This window comes from Marmota monax, unplaced genomic scaffold (assembly GCF_021218885.2).
Source record: "Marmota monax isolate L192 unplaced genomic scaffold, Marmota_monax_Labrador192_F-V1.1 WCK01_AAM20220418_F8-fsc00101, whole genome shotgun sequence".
NCBI lineage: Eukaryota > Metazoa > Chordata > Mammalia > Rodentia > Sciuridae > Marmota > Marmota monax.
In genome coordinates, this window is record NW_026692786.1 from 2,542,632 (window position 1) to 2,557,342 (window position 14,711).

General features: G+C 39.6%; 1 protein-coding gene across 2 annotated transcripts; it reads right to left on the minus strand.

Moving 5' to 3' along the window:
- Positions 1 to 283: 283 nt before the first annotated feature.
- Positions 284 to 9,740, minus strand: Cebpg (CCAAT enhancer binding protein gamma). Of its 2 annotated transcripts, none has more exons than XM_046447936.2 (2): positions 9,612 to 9,740; positions 284 to 3,801 (listed from the first exon to the last, which is right to left on the minus strand). In XM_046447936.2, exon 2 carries the CDS (start codon positions 3,705 to 3,707, stop codon positions 3,255 to 3,257), a length of 453 nt encoding a protein of 150 aa, XP_046303892.1. In that variant the 5' UTR covers positions 3,708 to 3,801; positions 9,612 to 9,740; the 3' UTR covers positions 284 to 3,254. The 2 variants fall into 2 exon arrangements, with proteins under 2 accessions (XP_046303892.1, XP_046303893.1); XM_046447937.2 differs by lacking the exon at positions 9,612 to 9,740 and adding an exon at positions 8,823 to 9,349.
- Between the last annotated feature and the right edge of the window lie 4,971 nt (positions 9,741 to 14,711).

Sequence of the window (14,711 nt, forward strand, 5' to 3'; positions counted from 1 at the left end):
ACTGGGTGATTTAGCAGAATCCATTCATTGCTTTCCCTATTGTAGTAGACATGTTTAAATTAGACCCAGTGACTAAAAGTATATCTGAAGATATATTCACATTCAGAGAAAACTACTTCCCTGTCCACTAAGGGAAGTGTATGTAAATGTGGGCAAAAGCACCTCTGCTTATTCCCCAACCCCCACCCCAGGCTGGGAGCAGGAAGCTCAGCAAGGTTTCGGCACATTTTCAGAACCGCTTTCTGTTATCTAATATAAAGAAATCCACAATGAAATACAGAGATTGTTCCAAATTTCTTTATTTTAAACTTATTGAAAGAAATAAAATTATATTTAAAAAAATAGAGTAATCTCACAAACTGAAAGCCAGGAACAAAAGAACAAGTTGGTAGTTTTTCCTGAGAGGCAGATCTAATTAGCTGGAGAATGGACTTTCTCTTTCCTAGCTTTTGTCAAACAAACAAAAAAAGTTGTTTTTCCTATTTCTAAGGCATCAAAAGCACTCTGAATGCTAAATGGGTTGTTCAGGTACAAAGTTTCAGCCCTCTAACAGGGATTAAGAAACATCAAAGGCTGCTATAATTTCCTTTCCTTTAATATCAAATTGTACATACTTCTACTTTTTACATAAATTTGAGAATGTCACACTCATGACCCAAATTTTTAAAATCTGGTCATATTTTAGTAAAATCTTACTACTTCTCAGTAAGAATGTCCAAAGTATCTGAGCTGGCGTCCCAGTGACTGAAAGGGGCCAGACATAGGAATAGCTGATCCGCTCAAATGCTGCCAAAACCAGTCAAAAAGCACCTATCCCAGGAGACTTGGATCAGCTGGAAATTTATACTACTGGCTAATTCCTAAACCACTAGACCTGCCCACAAAGCAGATCAAATCCTAATGGTTCATAAGTAACACACAGAAGTTTAAAAAAAAAAGTCACTTTATAATTCCCAAAGCTCTAAACTTAGTCATTTCCCACACTTAGTTTCCCTCATTTTTATACTGGTAAAACTATCAAACTAAAAACTTTCACTCTTGACTTCGGTAAAGTAGTCAAGACAATTGTTAGCATTTTCATTCTATGCATAATTGCTTGTGTTAAAAGTTTTGATTTATACAGGTAATAAGAAAGCTTGAATCAGTTTTTTCAGATGTTCCAATCTTATGTTGATTTGAAATATTGAGTACACACTCCAGATGATTATTCCCACAGCTTGTTTTTCAAGATAGCTTATCATCGTATCATGGTAACCACAAATTCCTTGGGGACATCCATTTCTGAAATTTTTTAAGTGAGAGAGTAAAATGTTGGTAACATCTATTTAGGTATTTAAAGATTCAAGGGTCTTAACTGTCTCTCTAATTAATTATATAACATGAACTAGCTTTTAAAGATTCAGTAGGATTCTGTGGATGCATCCTCATTAGTTACTCCAAACACCTATCAACCTTCATGAGTAGTAGATCAATATTGCAAAGTAAACTGGTGATGGACCCTAAGGGAAGGGGAAAAATTTTTTTTTTAAATCCCCATCCTTCCCTACCCTGTTTCCTGGTTCTGTAGGGTTAACAGCCCTCCTGAGAAGCATCTCCAACAATACTAAGTTCTTGTTTTATGTGCAGCAGCTGAGTTGCACAGCAAAAAATGATGTCTTCTGCCCAGGAGAACTGCAGAGTCAGCACTCTTCCACCAAACCCAGGGCACAATCTGCGTTACAGTCTAGTTACATTATACCAAGTCCTAGTAGGAAACAGCAATTGGCCAGAAATGACCATGTTCAAATAAAATACCTGGTAACACAAACTTTAATCAGATATGACTCATGTCTAGACACCATCCCAGGCACAAAATAACACACAGAAGCCAAACAAATCTGAGCTAGAATTGTGCTTTAAAAAAAAAAAAAGAAAAAGAAAAAAAGATTAAAGACAATCTAAACTACCAACATTGATAATAAGGCAGACTCTCAAGATGCCCTACATTAGTGATTGCCATTTTTTAGTCTCAACAAAAATGTCAATATCCTGAGTTTTATCAGCATTTTCTTTCTAAAATAATTTATGGACCATAAAAGCATACAAAAGAATAAACAGAAGTAGTGGTACATAAAGTCTGGAAGAAGAGCCCAGTAACTAGGAAAAAAGTCACAAAAACAATATAAAAAGATGTATTTAAGTGAAATAAATTAAAGGTTAAAACCTTATACTTTCAAGTTTTCTTAGAGACTGTTATTTTGGGAGATGGCATGGAGATGATACATTTTTCTAATAATCATGTGGTTAAGATCAAATACTAAAATGTTCTTTCACAAGAATTTTTGCCTTTAAAAATCATGGCCCTGTGGCAGTTATTTTCAACACAGAAGAAACTAACAGCTAAACCAATATTCTAATAAATCTTAATCAGAGCTTATGTCATCAAACTGTTAAGACTTGTATTTACTAACTTGGCTATCAAAAAGATACCTCTCCCCCACCCCCCCAAAAAAAGAAGCTACTAGCATCTGCAGAAACTAAAATTTTGGTAAAAAATGTTTTTTTAGGACACAAAGCAATGCCTAATCAATAACCCAAACAATATCCCCAATATTTGCTATACTTTTATTTTTTAAAAATCTGCTTCTTAAATGTCATGTGCATTTTTAAGCCAATTTGCTGCATACTGCTTTTAAGAGGTGATGAGATTTTTTATTCAACCTGACATCACTATTCAAAAACTGGTACTTTGGGGGGAAAACAGTACTAATTATGCTAAAACAAGGTTTGTGCTATATATAAAATCATTCCAAATTACTATGATTGATTTCTATAGCCTTAGGATTTATAATATACAATTTAGGATAAAAATCACAAATAGATGGAATCCTAATTTTTCTTAACCCAATTAATCATAAAACCAAGTACCTTCTGTGTGACCTGCCAGTTTCCCATTTCTTTTGCCAGCCTAAAAAATAAGGATTTCTGGGGAAGTCAGGATTTACATTAAGAACATCAAGGTCCAAGATATATATATTTTTTACCATATACCTTAAAATTTTGTTTTTTGATCCCCACAAAAATCTGTATCATTCAAAACCAGATAATTAAATTATACGGCTAATCAACTCTTCAGTGCTGATCCTAGAAAATAATATCCAATGGATCTTTGAATAATGGATCAAGACAACATTGAGCCATTGGTATGAGTGGTGCAGGTTGTCACACCTTTAATGGTTCAAGCCACAGTTTGTGAAGTCTGGAAAGGGTGAGGTCTACTGTCCTGCGTTATCAGAATTTGTTGTTGTATTTTCAGTGCTAATGGGCTGCACGTTGTCTGCAAGGTTGTGTGCATGCTCAAGAAATAAATCTTTTAGTACGCTTAATTCCTTTGTCAGCAATTTAATTTTAGCTTCCAACCGTTCATTCTCTTCTTTGAGCTGATTCACTCTTTGTAGTGTATCCTGTGCTTTCTGCTTGCTTTTCAATCGGCTCTTTTTCACAGCCATGTTGTTCCTTTCTCTCCTTTGACGATATTCATCGCTATTTCGATCCATGGGTGAACTCTTTTTGCTTTGCTTGCTTGGAGGCACAGCTTTGCCTCCTCCCCCAGGGCCAGCAGGCACCAGCTGAGGAACCTGCTGTAAGCCACTGGCATGTGCCTGAGTATGAATAACGCTTATTCCATTCACCCCTGGAGTACTGTTTTGCTGTGATGTCTTGCTCATTTGGGCACTCTCTTGCCGACACAGAACAGACAGAAATGAGAGCCAGGTGATCAATGGTATCCAACTAAACTGCCAAAAAAATCTTCACTTGTACCTAGTTAAAAAGAAAATAAAATGCATAAAGTATCTGAAATAACAGATCAAATGAAATTAAATCTGCAAGTACCTAACTTGCAGTCCACCATGCTGTGAAAAGTTTACAGCAACTGCCTACTGTTGTAATGTTTCAGAAACCTAAAGCATTTAATTTAGAGAGGTGAGTTAGTACAGAAGCACCCTAAGAGTGAACCAGCCCACCTGAATCCTGAGGGTACTGCCCATCTCTGATATCAGGAAAAAAAGAGGATGGAGGAAAAAGCCAGGCATTGTGATACTTACCTATAATCCCAGCTACTCAAATGGCTGAGGCAGGAAGATTTGCAAGTTTGAGATCTGCCTGGGCAACTTAGACCTTCTCAAAATATAAAGGGCTGGGATATAGCTCAGGGGTATAGAGCATGCCTAGCAAGCTTGGGGCCCTAGATTCCATCTCCAGAATAGCTAAAAAAAGGTGGGGAGGAATAGGAAAAAACAAACAAACAGAATACTACTAATTAGGTAGCACAATGAACTAATAGCACTTGATAATCTGCCAGAGAGAAATTTGAGATATTTGGGTTAACCATGGAAAAGCTGAGTTCAAATATGGTAGAAGAGACACCCGCAATGAAAGGGGGAAAAGTTTAAATGTGGATCAAGTCAAAATAGAATACTGGAGTGTCCAGTCCCCAGTATTTATGAAGAATATTATTCTATGATCTCTGCATGTTCCATACTCTAATATGTAGCCAGTGAGTCATCAAGAAGTTGACTTTTCTCCCTAGCTATCTTTACAGGGTATCTGAAAAGGTATTTTTGCTTCTTTATTTACTGAGCTAGTTTCTTGGATTAAGGAACTCTGAGATACCAAATATGCTCTCCCATTCCATCATGTTTTTAACTGTTTTTTTTCTCCCTGATATAATTAATAAAATATCTAAATACACCCAATCTGAAACCACAAGGAAAGAAACAAAAGCCCTAACAATACATACAAGAAGTGTAAATACTGGGACTCGGGCTGGACAAAGGACTAAACAATTGCAGTGCCTGCACCCACTTCTGAATGAGCATAGAGAACATGCCAGTTTTGAAGCTGTGGTGTTACCCATAGAAATGAAGTCAGTTTCAAAAACTCCCCAGATTTGACATGAACCCAACTGTTTATACAGTTGCCTGAAGAAGTATAGAAACACACCTACCCTATCATCATGACAAAGCTAAGTGAACTATCCACCAAGAAGTCATAGCTCTTAGAAATTCAGAAAGCAATGGTATTGAACCATAAAACTATCCTATTCTCTTTTCGTAAAACTGCTAAGACTATATCAGTGGGGAAAAACAATCTGGAGTCAGAATTATGAAATGTCCCCATTGAATCGTTAAGAAAAATTCACTGAGGCCAGGTACATGGTAGTGCACACCTGTGATACTAGCTACTAGAAAGAATGAGGCAGGAGGATCACAAGTTTGAGGTTACCCTGGACAACTTAGCGCAACTGTCTCAAAATAAAATAAAAAGGGTTGAGGGTGCAGGTTAAAGGTAGAGTGCTTGCCACCCGTGAAGCCCTGGGTTCCATCCCTAGTACCACAAAAAAACAACATCAAAAAACTTTGCTGTATATAAGGTCCATATATCATTACTGTGAATTATTTTAAAAGCCACCCAACCTGCCCTGAGCTACTGGGTTCAATCTGTTCTCACTCCAGCACTAAGCAAGACAGAAAGCTTCCTTGCAAGCCAGGATGGATAGCTACTCCAAGTCTCTTTTAATAGTGGACATTTCATAATTTCCCTTGAAAAAATTATATGGCCTAATTTTTCTTCCAGTTAAAAAGTGGGTGTTCAGTATTAACTGAAGCCACTTTTGCTGCCATTTAAAAATATTGCTTATCTAGTTGATATAACGTGAATAAGTGTTTTAACCAATTTCTAAGAACTTGTTTAATTTAACATCTCTCCTGGGACTGTCTTAACAATCATAATCAAATTTATCTTGATTTACATCAAGAACATCAAGGTCCAAGATATATATTTACTTTTTAAATTTTTCTTGTATGTTATATTCTTAAGTCCTTAAAGCTAATCTCTACAGTCATTTTGGCCAAGTTCAGGGACAGCAATACCCCAGTGACATACAGGCAAGAAACCAGATCAAATCTTATCTCAGCTCTGGCTCCCTCTCCTTCTGTTTCACTGTGAGGCATAGCTAACCCTTCCCTTCTGTGGGCTTCAATCTCCCCCTGTACACGCGAGGGATGTGGAATGCTAAGATGCCTTCCGACTACCAACATACTGTGAACTCCATTCACTAACAACTTTTATTCACTACAGACTCCCAATTCAGTAATGTTCATGCCTGTTTATGTACCCAAAGATACAGGAATGGGGAAGGGCTCTTTTACCTCAGCCTGACTCATCTTGCCAAGGTACTAGACTGAACAAAGGAGGTGAGCCCTTTGTCTTGAAAAACAATGAATATTCACTGAAACTACAAACTGGCAAAAAAGAAAGTTGAAGTAAATAAAAAGAACTCCATGATTGTTTAAAAAAAAAATAGGCAAGCCCAAGAATATAGCTCTTAAAGAGAATATCAAGTAAAAGGGATCAAAGAGCTAAGTGAACATCAAAAGATTATCAATTTTGTTTTTACACTGAACAAGCCACTGTCATTTATTTTTTTGTTCCTTCCACATTTACTGAAAAACAAAAAATTGGAAAAACAAAATAAAAAATTAGTTTATTTCAAATCTGGATATTACAATCTAAATGGAAGTCTGGCTCCTATGTGGACAAATACTATTCCAAAGTTCAGTTTACAGGAAGCAGGGTGGGGCTTGTTTCCTTGCATGTGAATCATTCAAATAGGAAGCAAAAGGAAAGCTGAAAGCAGTAGTTCTTTAAGTATGGTCCCTAGACCAGCATCATTAGCATTCAAGAACATTTCAGAAATACAGCTAGACATATAGGGCAGGCCCGTATTCTCAGCAACTCAGGAGGCTAAAGCAGAAGAATGAGACAGGTAGAAATACCCTGTCTCAGGATTATAAAAAAATAATAAAAAAAAGTGGTGATGTAGCTCAGTGGTAAAGTGCCCCTAGATTCAATTCCCAGTACCAAGAACAGAAAAAATAAAAAGTAAATTATTGGGTTGCCCCTGACCTCTGATTTCATTCTGGGTATAGGGTTATACAATCTTGCTTTAAGGGCACCTCCAGGTGATTTTTGGCGATAATGAGTTTGAAGCCACTTCTTATAGACGGATTAACACTGGATCTTAAAAATGTTGGTCCAAAAGAGTAACAGATTTTTAAATTCATTTATTAATTAAAAATTAATTTTTAATTAATTTTTTAATTTCTTAATTCGATTAATGTTCATTCAAATCAGTAACATACTGAAAGCTTAGACTATTAGAATAAAAACATTTCTAAAGCTTCAGCTTAAGAATCTTTCTAGCTCTTCTGTCACTTTTTTTTCATATACCTAGAATCCTAATCCCCTCAAATAAATTTTTCATTCAATTTCCTTAGTGAAGGTCCATTCTTCAAAGGAGCTGCTCCCTTGCCCCAGATCTGTTCAATCATTAAGATCTGACAATTCTACCTAAAACAAAGACAAAAACAAAAACTCTCCAATCTATCATTACTCTAGATCCCAATGCCACAGAAATTACCTCAAGATGACATCATCTCTCAGGGGCACTAGTCTCTGATTTCGTAGCATTCCCTCCAAACACTGTCTCAAGAGCAATTTAGTACTCAAACCTGAGTGTATCACACACTCCTGCTGAAAATCTGTGGCTCCAGACTACAGGATCAAATTCAAGGCCCTAACCCTTCTCCAGCCCCTGCTCCCTTATGAGTCTCCTCAATGGTCTATATTTTCTCTTCATGCTTCTATCCAACTTGTTCCTGGAGTTTCTTTGTCAATTCCAGCTCTCCTGTGGGCCTCTCTGTAGACTAAATTAGAGGCAGAGCTCTGTTCATCTTCACATGATAGTATCAGTGCAGGGTCTGGGAAAGAGGGGGCATCCCTTAGGGAATACATAAGTGGTCTACTGGGGTATGAGAAGAAAATGTACATAAGTTTGTTGTAACGTCATCTTTTAAACCTACTTATGATGTGATTAGCAACATACAGATTGTCTAGAAATATACATGTATCAAGAGTTCATGCTCATTTTTTTTTTAATTGACAGGGCTGGGAAGCAATGTAGCTACTAATGTAAGAACCCACGCAACCATCACTTCCAGGGGTAAACCTGGAATTGTGGCCATCACTAGTTATTATTATTAATTGGATGAGGCAATTTAGACAATAAAATCAAATTCATCCCCATAGGGTCCTATGCATCCTTCTCAGGGGCTCACGAGGTGCCATTTAACTCCCCAAGGATATACCACTTTCCCAAGAGCACAGAGCCTTGCTGACAATCATGATGTATTCTTGAGAACTGAAATGATATTCTGGAGGAAAGAATAAAATTTTGTTCCCACTTATTCTTTTTTAGGAAAATAAATGTCAAGTGTGGCCACCAGAAACAGGAAAGAAGAAACTGAAATATTCTTCAGCTCACTAGCATCCTGTAATTATTTAACTTTGTTTACAGTTTTTCTAGAAACAGAGGACTAAACTTCAAGAATGGCTTATCTCAAATACTATTCAAGTGGTAATACTAATCAAATCTTAAAAAAGAGCTTTTAGAGCTGAGGATGGGGGGGGGGGGGTGTTAGTGACAGAAGGTTTGCCCCAGTAAGCACAATCCCCAGCTCTCCAGTAACAACAGAAGAAACTTCTAAATGAAAATTTCTTAGTAAACCAAGCCCTTATGGTATTTTATTTCAAAATTTTCTTTGGGAATCACATTTCTTTGAGAATCACATTAAATGATAACATATTCAAGTAAGGATTCAAGTGAGCATAAGCTCTCAATTCTTGTGTTACCCACCAATTTTAAAACTGACACATTTTAAAATGCCAGCTTACAACACAAATCTCAAACAAGAGGAAAGCCAAATACTTCAAACGCTTACCTGGAAAAAATGACCATCCCTCCCCTCATAGATGCAATCCCATCCTCTCCACCTAGATACTTCTGCTGGCTATTTTCCTGTGTTCCCTCCAATCACGCTAAAGGACCTCATTGCTTGCCCTTTTTGTAGTCAACTCCTGGTCATCGCACGTTCACCTAAATGATGTCCCAGTGTGAACTGCAGGACAAATATCTCCACCAACAAGCAAAACATTCTTTCTGTAAAGCTTTGTATTTGCAAAAAAAAAAAAAAAACACTACTTTTCCTATAAAATCACTCTATTAACTTCTAACAGAGTTCTAGAGCACCCCAAACTCAGTCGTTTTAGAACGACAGGAAATGTCCTATGTGGCACTAAACTAAGATATGGTCCACCTTCTGCTATTCTGGGAACACCCTTCATCCCCAGGGGCCAATACGAGCCTGGCATGTCACGCTGCACGTTTCACAAACAGAGGGCCGGGTTTTGGAGGGGGGCACACCACGTCCTCCATCCAGTCCCTGGCCGGCAGCGAGGGGCGCCCGGGAGAGCGCGGGGGTCGGCTGGTGGCGCCGCGGCGCTGGGCCGCAGCCAGGGATGAGCTCAGCCCGCCGGGTGTTGCCGGCAGGTTGCATCAGACGCCGCGCGGGGCCCCCGCCCGCGCTTCGAGTCACAAGGGGCCTTCCGGGCCAACCGGCCGCCTCAGGCCGGGCCGGGCCGGGTCTCCCTGGACCGGGCTCGCGCCCACGCGAGCGGCCGGCTCCGCCGCGGCCTCCTCCTAAATGCCCGCCCGTTCGCGGCCTCCTTACCTGCGCCTCCAGCCCACCCGCCCCCAGGCGGCCTCCACTCTGAGCGGCCCCGAGCGGCTCGGCCCGACCCGACCCAGGCCTCGCAGCCCGCGAGTCAGCTAGGAGGAGCGACGGTTACGAAACCGGCAGCCTCCGCCCGTTCCGCCGCCGCGGCCACCGGCTTCCCCTCCTCGCCCGGACCGCGCGCGCTGCCGCGGCCACCACGACCAATGGGAGCACGGGCTTGCGGGCGAAGCACCCGCCTCTCAGGACGGGCAGAGCCTCCAGCCAATCACGGGCCGCCTGGCTGCAGGGGGCGGGCCCATGGCGGAGGCGTTAGCCGCCTCGCGGCGGAGCGGGCGGTGTGGCGGGAGCAGGCGGCGGCTTGTTGCTCCGCCCGCGGTCCCGCCGCTGTTCTCGCTGGGTGGTGACTGCCCTGAGCTGTGAGCGACCAGTGGCGAGGAAAATTCTGTCCAAGTCGGAGACTTGAAGAGCCCTCACCTGTGAGGGCCATACCTGCCTTTGGGAAGCTGCATTACCCGAGGCGGATTTTGGACTCAGGGATTTCTGTTTGGGTTTCACCACATCCTCTGGGAGTCCCCTCCGTGTCGCCCTCACGGTTTCCCAGAACACCCTTCTGGACTCGCCTCCTGGGACCGGGGGTGCCCGGCGCCCCTTCAATCTCGGACCCGCGCCCACGTGATCAAGACTGGAGGAAAGTCCTGGACATTTACGTCGCTGAAGGCAATCGCAGACTTTGTTTTTTGAAAAAACGAGTGAAACAAACTTTTGCCAGTCAGATTAGTATTGCTGTCCCGTTCGTGGAAACTGCAAGCTGTGATTCGTTGTTAGGGTGCAATGAATTTCCAAAATTGATTCCTAGGTGAGCAAGTGGAAGACGTGATCATATGAATAGCAATCCAGTTGAATTTATCTAAGACAATTCACAGGAGGATCTGAAAGCGTTTCTTAAATCAGGAAGCAGCAGCTCTGGGTGGAGGGCAGAGCCCGCCTGATAGGTTTGATTGCTTCCTCTTTAGCAATTCTTATCGTTCAAAAAATAGTCGCTTTGAAAGAGGAAATGTTTCTTCATCACCCAGGACCAGCTCTCTGCATAAGATTGTTTCGAGGAATCACTGATGATAAAGCACCTGCAGAAAAGAAAAATAAGTAAATAAAAGGGGCAGCAATTATTCGTGAACTATAACCAAAAATGCATATTTGTGAGAATAACAATGCCATCAAAACCAGTATGTCTCTTTCACGTTGGCTCTTGGTGTTCTGAGCCAAAATTTCTTTCAAGAAGATTTTAGCATTGTTAAAATTGGACAGTGTTTTATTACTCGATAAATCCTAATTTTACCCTGAACATTTTCTAATCAAAAGTTGTATAGAAAAAAAAAAACTGGATAGGTATATTCAGTTACCTTCTATTTGCTATCCACTCTACCAAACTGCTCCAGCATTCTCTGTGTCTGTCTGGGCAGGTCTTCTTCCACACCCAGCAGTTATAGTCAATGCCCAGGAGACTTGTATATTTTTTTTTCATTTTTAGCTGGTAGCTGGTAATTCCTTCTTCTACTCTGTTTGCAAATATTTATTTGGTGCCAACCATGCTGAAATCTGATTAAGTGCTGTAAATTCAGCAGTGAACAAGGCTAACAGTCCCTGCCTATGTGGAGCTTACACTCAGAACTAGGGAGAGAGATATTCAGTAATCATAGCTTTTTCCAATTACTGTTTTCATAGATACTACAGGAAATAAGTACAAGATGCTGTGAGATTATAAAAAGGGAACCAGACCTGATCTGATGGGTCAGGAAGGCCTGAAAGATAATAGGATTTGGCTAGGTGGCATAGATGAAGTGGATGTGCCAGTCAGGGAATGTCTTACCTACAGGCCTGTGATAAGAGAAATTTAAGGCCAAAGTGGCTGAAGCAGAGGACCCTAGTGGAGACTAGTTAGTTAGATAGGGTCATGTGGACTCAAGAAGGGTTCTGATTTTTACCCTAAGAGATGGGTGCCAAAAGGAAATGAGAGCCTGGTAGAAGCTCTGTCTCTAAGTTTAGGAGAACCATCATGTTGTTTTCTTGCAAGTCACATGGACCCAGGCCATCCCAGTAAAGGAAAAATGTCCTGTGTATATCTACCCCACTAAAGTCCAAAACATATTCTGTAAATCCAAAGAATTTGTAAACAAGTAGTACATCAAAATCTCCTCCATGCTTAGTATGTGTGAGGTCCTGGATTCAATCCCCAGCACCACAAAATAAATAAATATTCCTTCCAGACGATTTGAGAAGTAGGAGTTCCTGTTAAGTGAATAATCTAGTTACTTGTCAACTACTATGATTAACTACATTAGTTACCTAAGAGGTATGAGGTGTGGACTCCCATTATCCATCTGTTCTAGCCACAGCTTCACCTCTTATTGAATATGTGACTGTGGGCAAATTACTTAGCCTTTCTGTCATCTGTAAATAGGGATAACAACAGTATTGCTGTAAGGATTAATGTATGTTAGACCCCTGGGACAGTGCCTGCCTAGTACATGGTAGGAGCTCAAAAGTATTAATCATTATTACCATGATGCCCATTCATGAATTACAAACAGATTGTATCTGTAGAATTATAATAGATTAAAACACACTTCAAAACTAGGTCAAGCTATAATAATATTGCTTTGATGATTCAAGCACTGAAATACACATAATATTGAAGGTGTTAATGTTGACTCTATGTTGTATCCCATAAGGTAACTTTTTTAGAGTAGTATCCCTAGTTACCACATCTTCATTTGTTTCCAAAACATAAGAGTGGAGGAAAATTTTAGTAACTTGAAATCTCTTATTTGAAAGCCATATCAATAAGTATTTACTATGCAAACTTAAATAAATTAATATATATTTGGAAAGTTTCTGAAAATTGATAAAACAAATTATTATCTCCTTTGACAGGAGATCTGGTCCATATCTGTAATATTTTGAGAAAGGTTATAGAAATTTGTGCCACAAGTTGTATCTTAGTAGATATTTATTTGGGTGTAGTATAAAAAATACAACAGTAATTATCCATCATTGTGCATTAGTCAGGGCTCCTTTAATTGGTAGTAAGTGAAAACTATCTCTGACCAGCCTTAGCATAAAAAAGGATTTATGTTAAGGCTCTCTTCATGAAATAACTGGATCAAGTCAAAACCAGAACTAACAACTCAGAGATATATGTATGTGCACATGTCTATTGACTTGATGATTCTTTCTGCTTGCACACAAATTTTCTTCACATGGCCATTGACAACCTCAGTGTTCACAGTGTCAGTCACTAAAGAAAGGCCAACTTCCTTTTTAAGTTCCTATTCCAAGAATGCTAGCCAAGGACTCCAGAATGGACCCAGATAGATCAAGTGCTCATCTTGAATGACCAAATAGTCATGAGCAGGTCAAAAGGTACTAACGTGGCTGCTCTTGAGGATGGCAGCGGCAGTTCTTAGAGGAAATAGGAGTGCTGAGCCCACAAACCCATAAATATCTACTTCAAACGGCAATTTACTCTGGTGGAAGCCTTAGTCATTCTGGCCGACTGATTTGTTCTTTCTCATGTGATATGATCCCCATTCTCAAGGGCAAAATTTGAACCTGCAATTTCAACTTTGGAAGCACTATTTGGAATCCCAACAGTTAAGATGCGATATGGTTGTCTTAGAACATCTCTAAATTTATGTGAGTCTTATACATTAAAGAGAAAATTCTAATGTAGTCCGAACTTGAACATTTGACAAATATTATAAAGCACTTTTCCATGTATTGGATGTCATTATCCTGCAAAATATTAGTCTAGTGGCTTAAGTGACACAAATTTATTCCTCAGTCTGAAGGCTGGGAAGCCCAACATCAAGGTGCTGGCAAGGCAGGTTTCATTTTAAGACCTCTTCTCTTGGCTTGGCAGCTGCAGTCTCCCTGCAGGCTCACAAGACTCTTTGGGCTCTTGTGGGGGGAGGGGTGGCAAGAAGATATCAGAGGGCAAGTTCTCTGATATCTCTTCTGATAAGGGCACAAACCTGTCATCTAGACCCAACCTTCATAACCTCATCAAACCCTCATCAAGATCCCAAAGACCCCATCTCCAAATGCCATCACATTTCAGTTTAGGGCTTCAACATGCAAATTTGGGGGAAAAAATTTGGTCCATAATAGCATGTCAAGGGGGCACAGGAACCAAATGAAAGAGCCCCCAATAACCAAACTGAAATGATCTGAATGGCAAAATAAATAATGCAGTATTGAATTATAACCCAAAGTATGAAATAAATATCCACAAGTTTATACAGATATGAATAAAGAATAAATACAGAAATGGCAGAGAAGAGACAAATCTGCCATGCAGAAGAATTCCAAATAATTTATGTAGATCCTCTGCCCTCAGGTGGAGGACCATAATTCCTTACTTCTTTTTTTCATATTTTAATTTGTGTATTATAATTGCACATATTGATGGAATTTGTTGTTACATATTCATATCTATACACAATATAACAATATAATTTGGCCAATTATTAACATCCTAAATTGGCTTCACTCCCCACCTCCTGCCTCTTGCTCCTTTTCCTCAACAGATCTCTCTTTGATTTTAGGAGATCTACCTACATCTTTGTTTTCTTTTTCCTCTCTAGCTTCTGCATAGGAGAAAAAATATCCCACCCTTAACCTTCTGAGTTTGACTTGTTTCGCCTAATACGGTGGTCTCCAGTTCCATCCATCTTCCTGCAAATGCCATAATTTCGTTTTTTATTTATGGCTGAGTTACTCCATTGTGTAATTATCCATTGTGTATATATATATATATATATATATATATATATATATATATATATACACCATGTTTTCTTTATCCATTCATTTGTTAATGGAAACTTAGGCTGGTTCTATAGTTGGCTATTGTGAATTGTGCTGCTATAAACATGGGTATGCATGTATCACTGTGGTAAGAATACGTCTTCAGAATAAATTATAATTCCCCCAAATAAATGCAATCTGCGCATCAGACTTCCTTCTGAGGTATGAAAAGGAGAAAAAAAAAGAATAATTCAATTGTGGGGAGAAATCTTATAAAGACTACCCTCA

What these genes read in the sequence shown, in the direction of transcription:
- Cebpg (XM_046447936.2), bottom strand. Translation starts at nt 3,707, where the DNA reads ATGAGCAAGACATCACAGCAAAACAGTACTCCAGGGGTGAATGGAATA.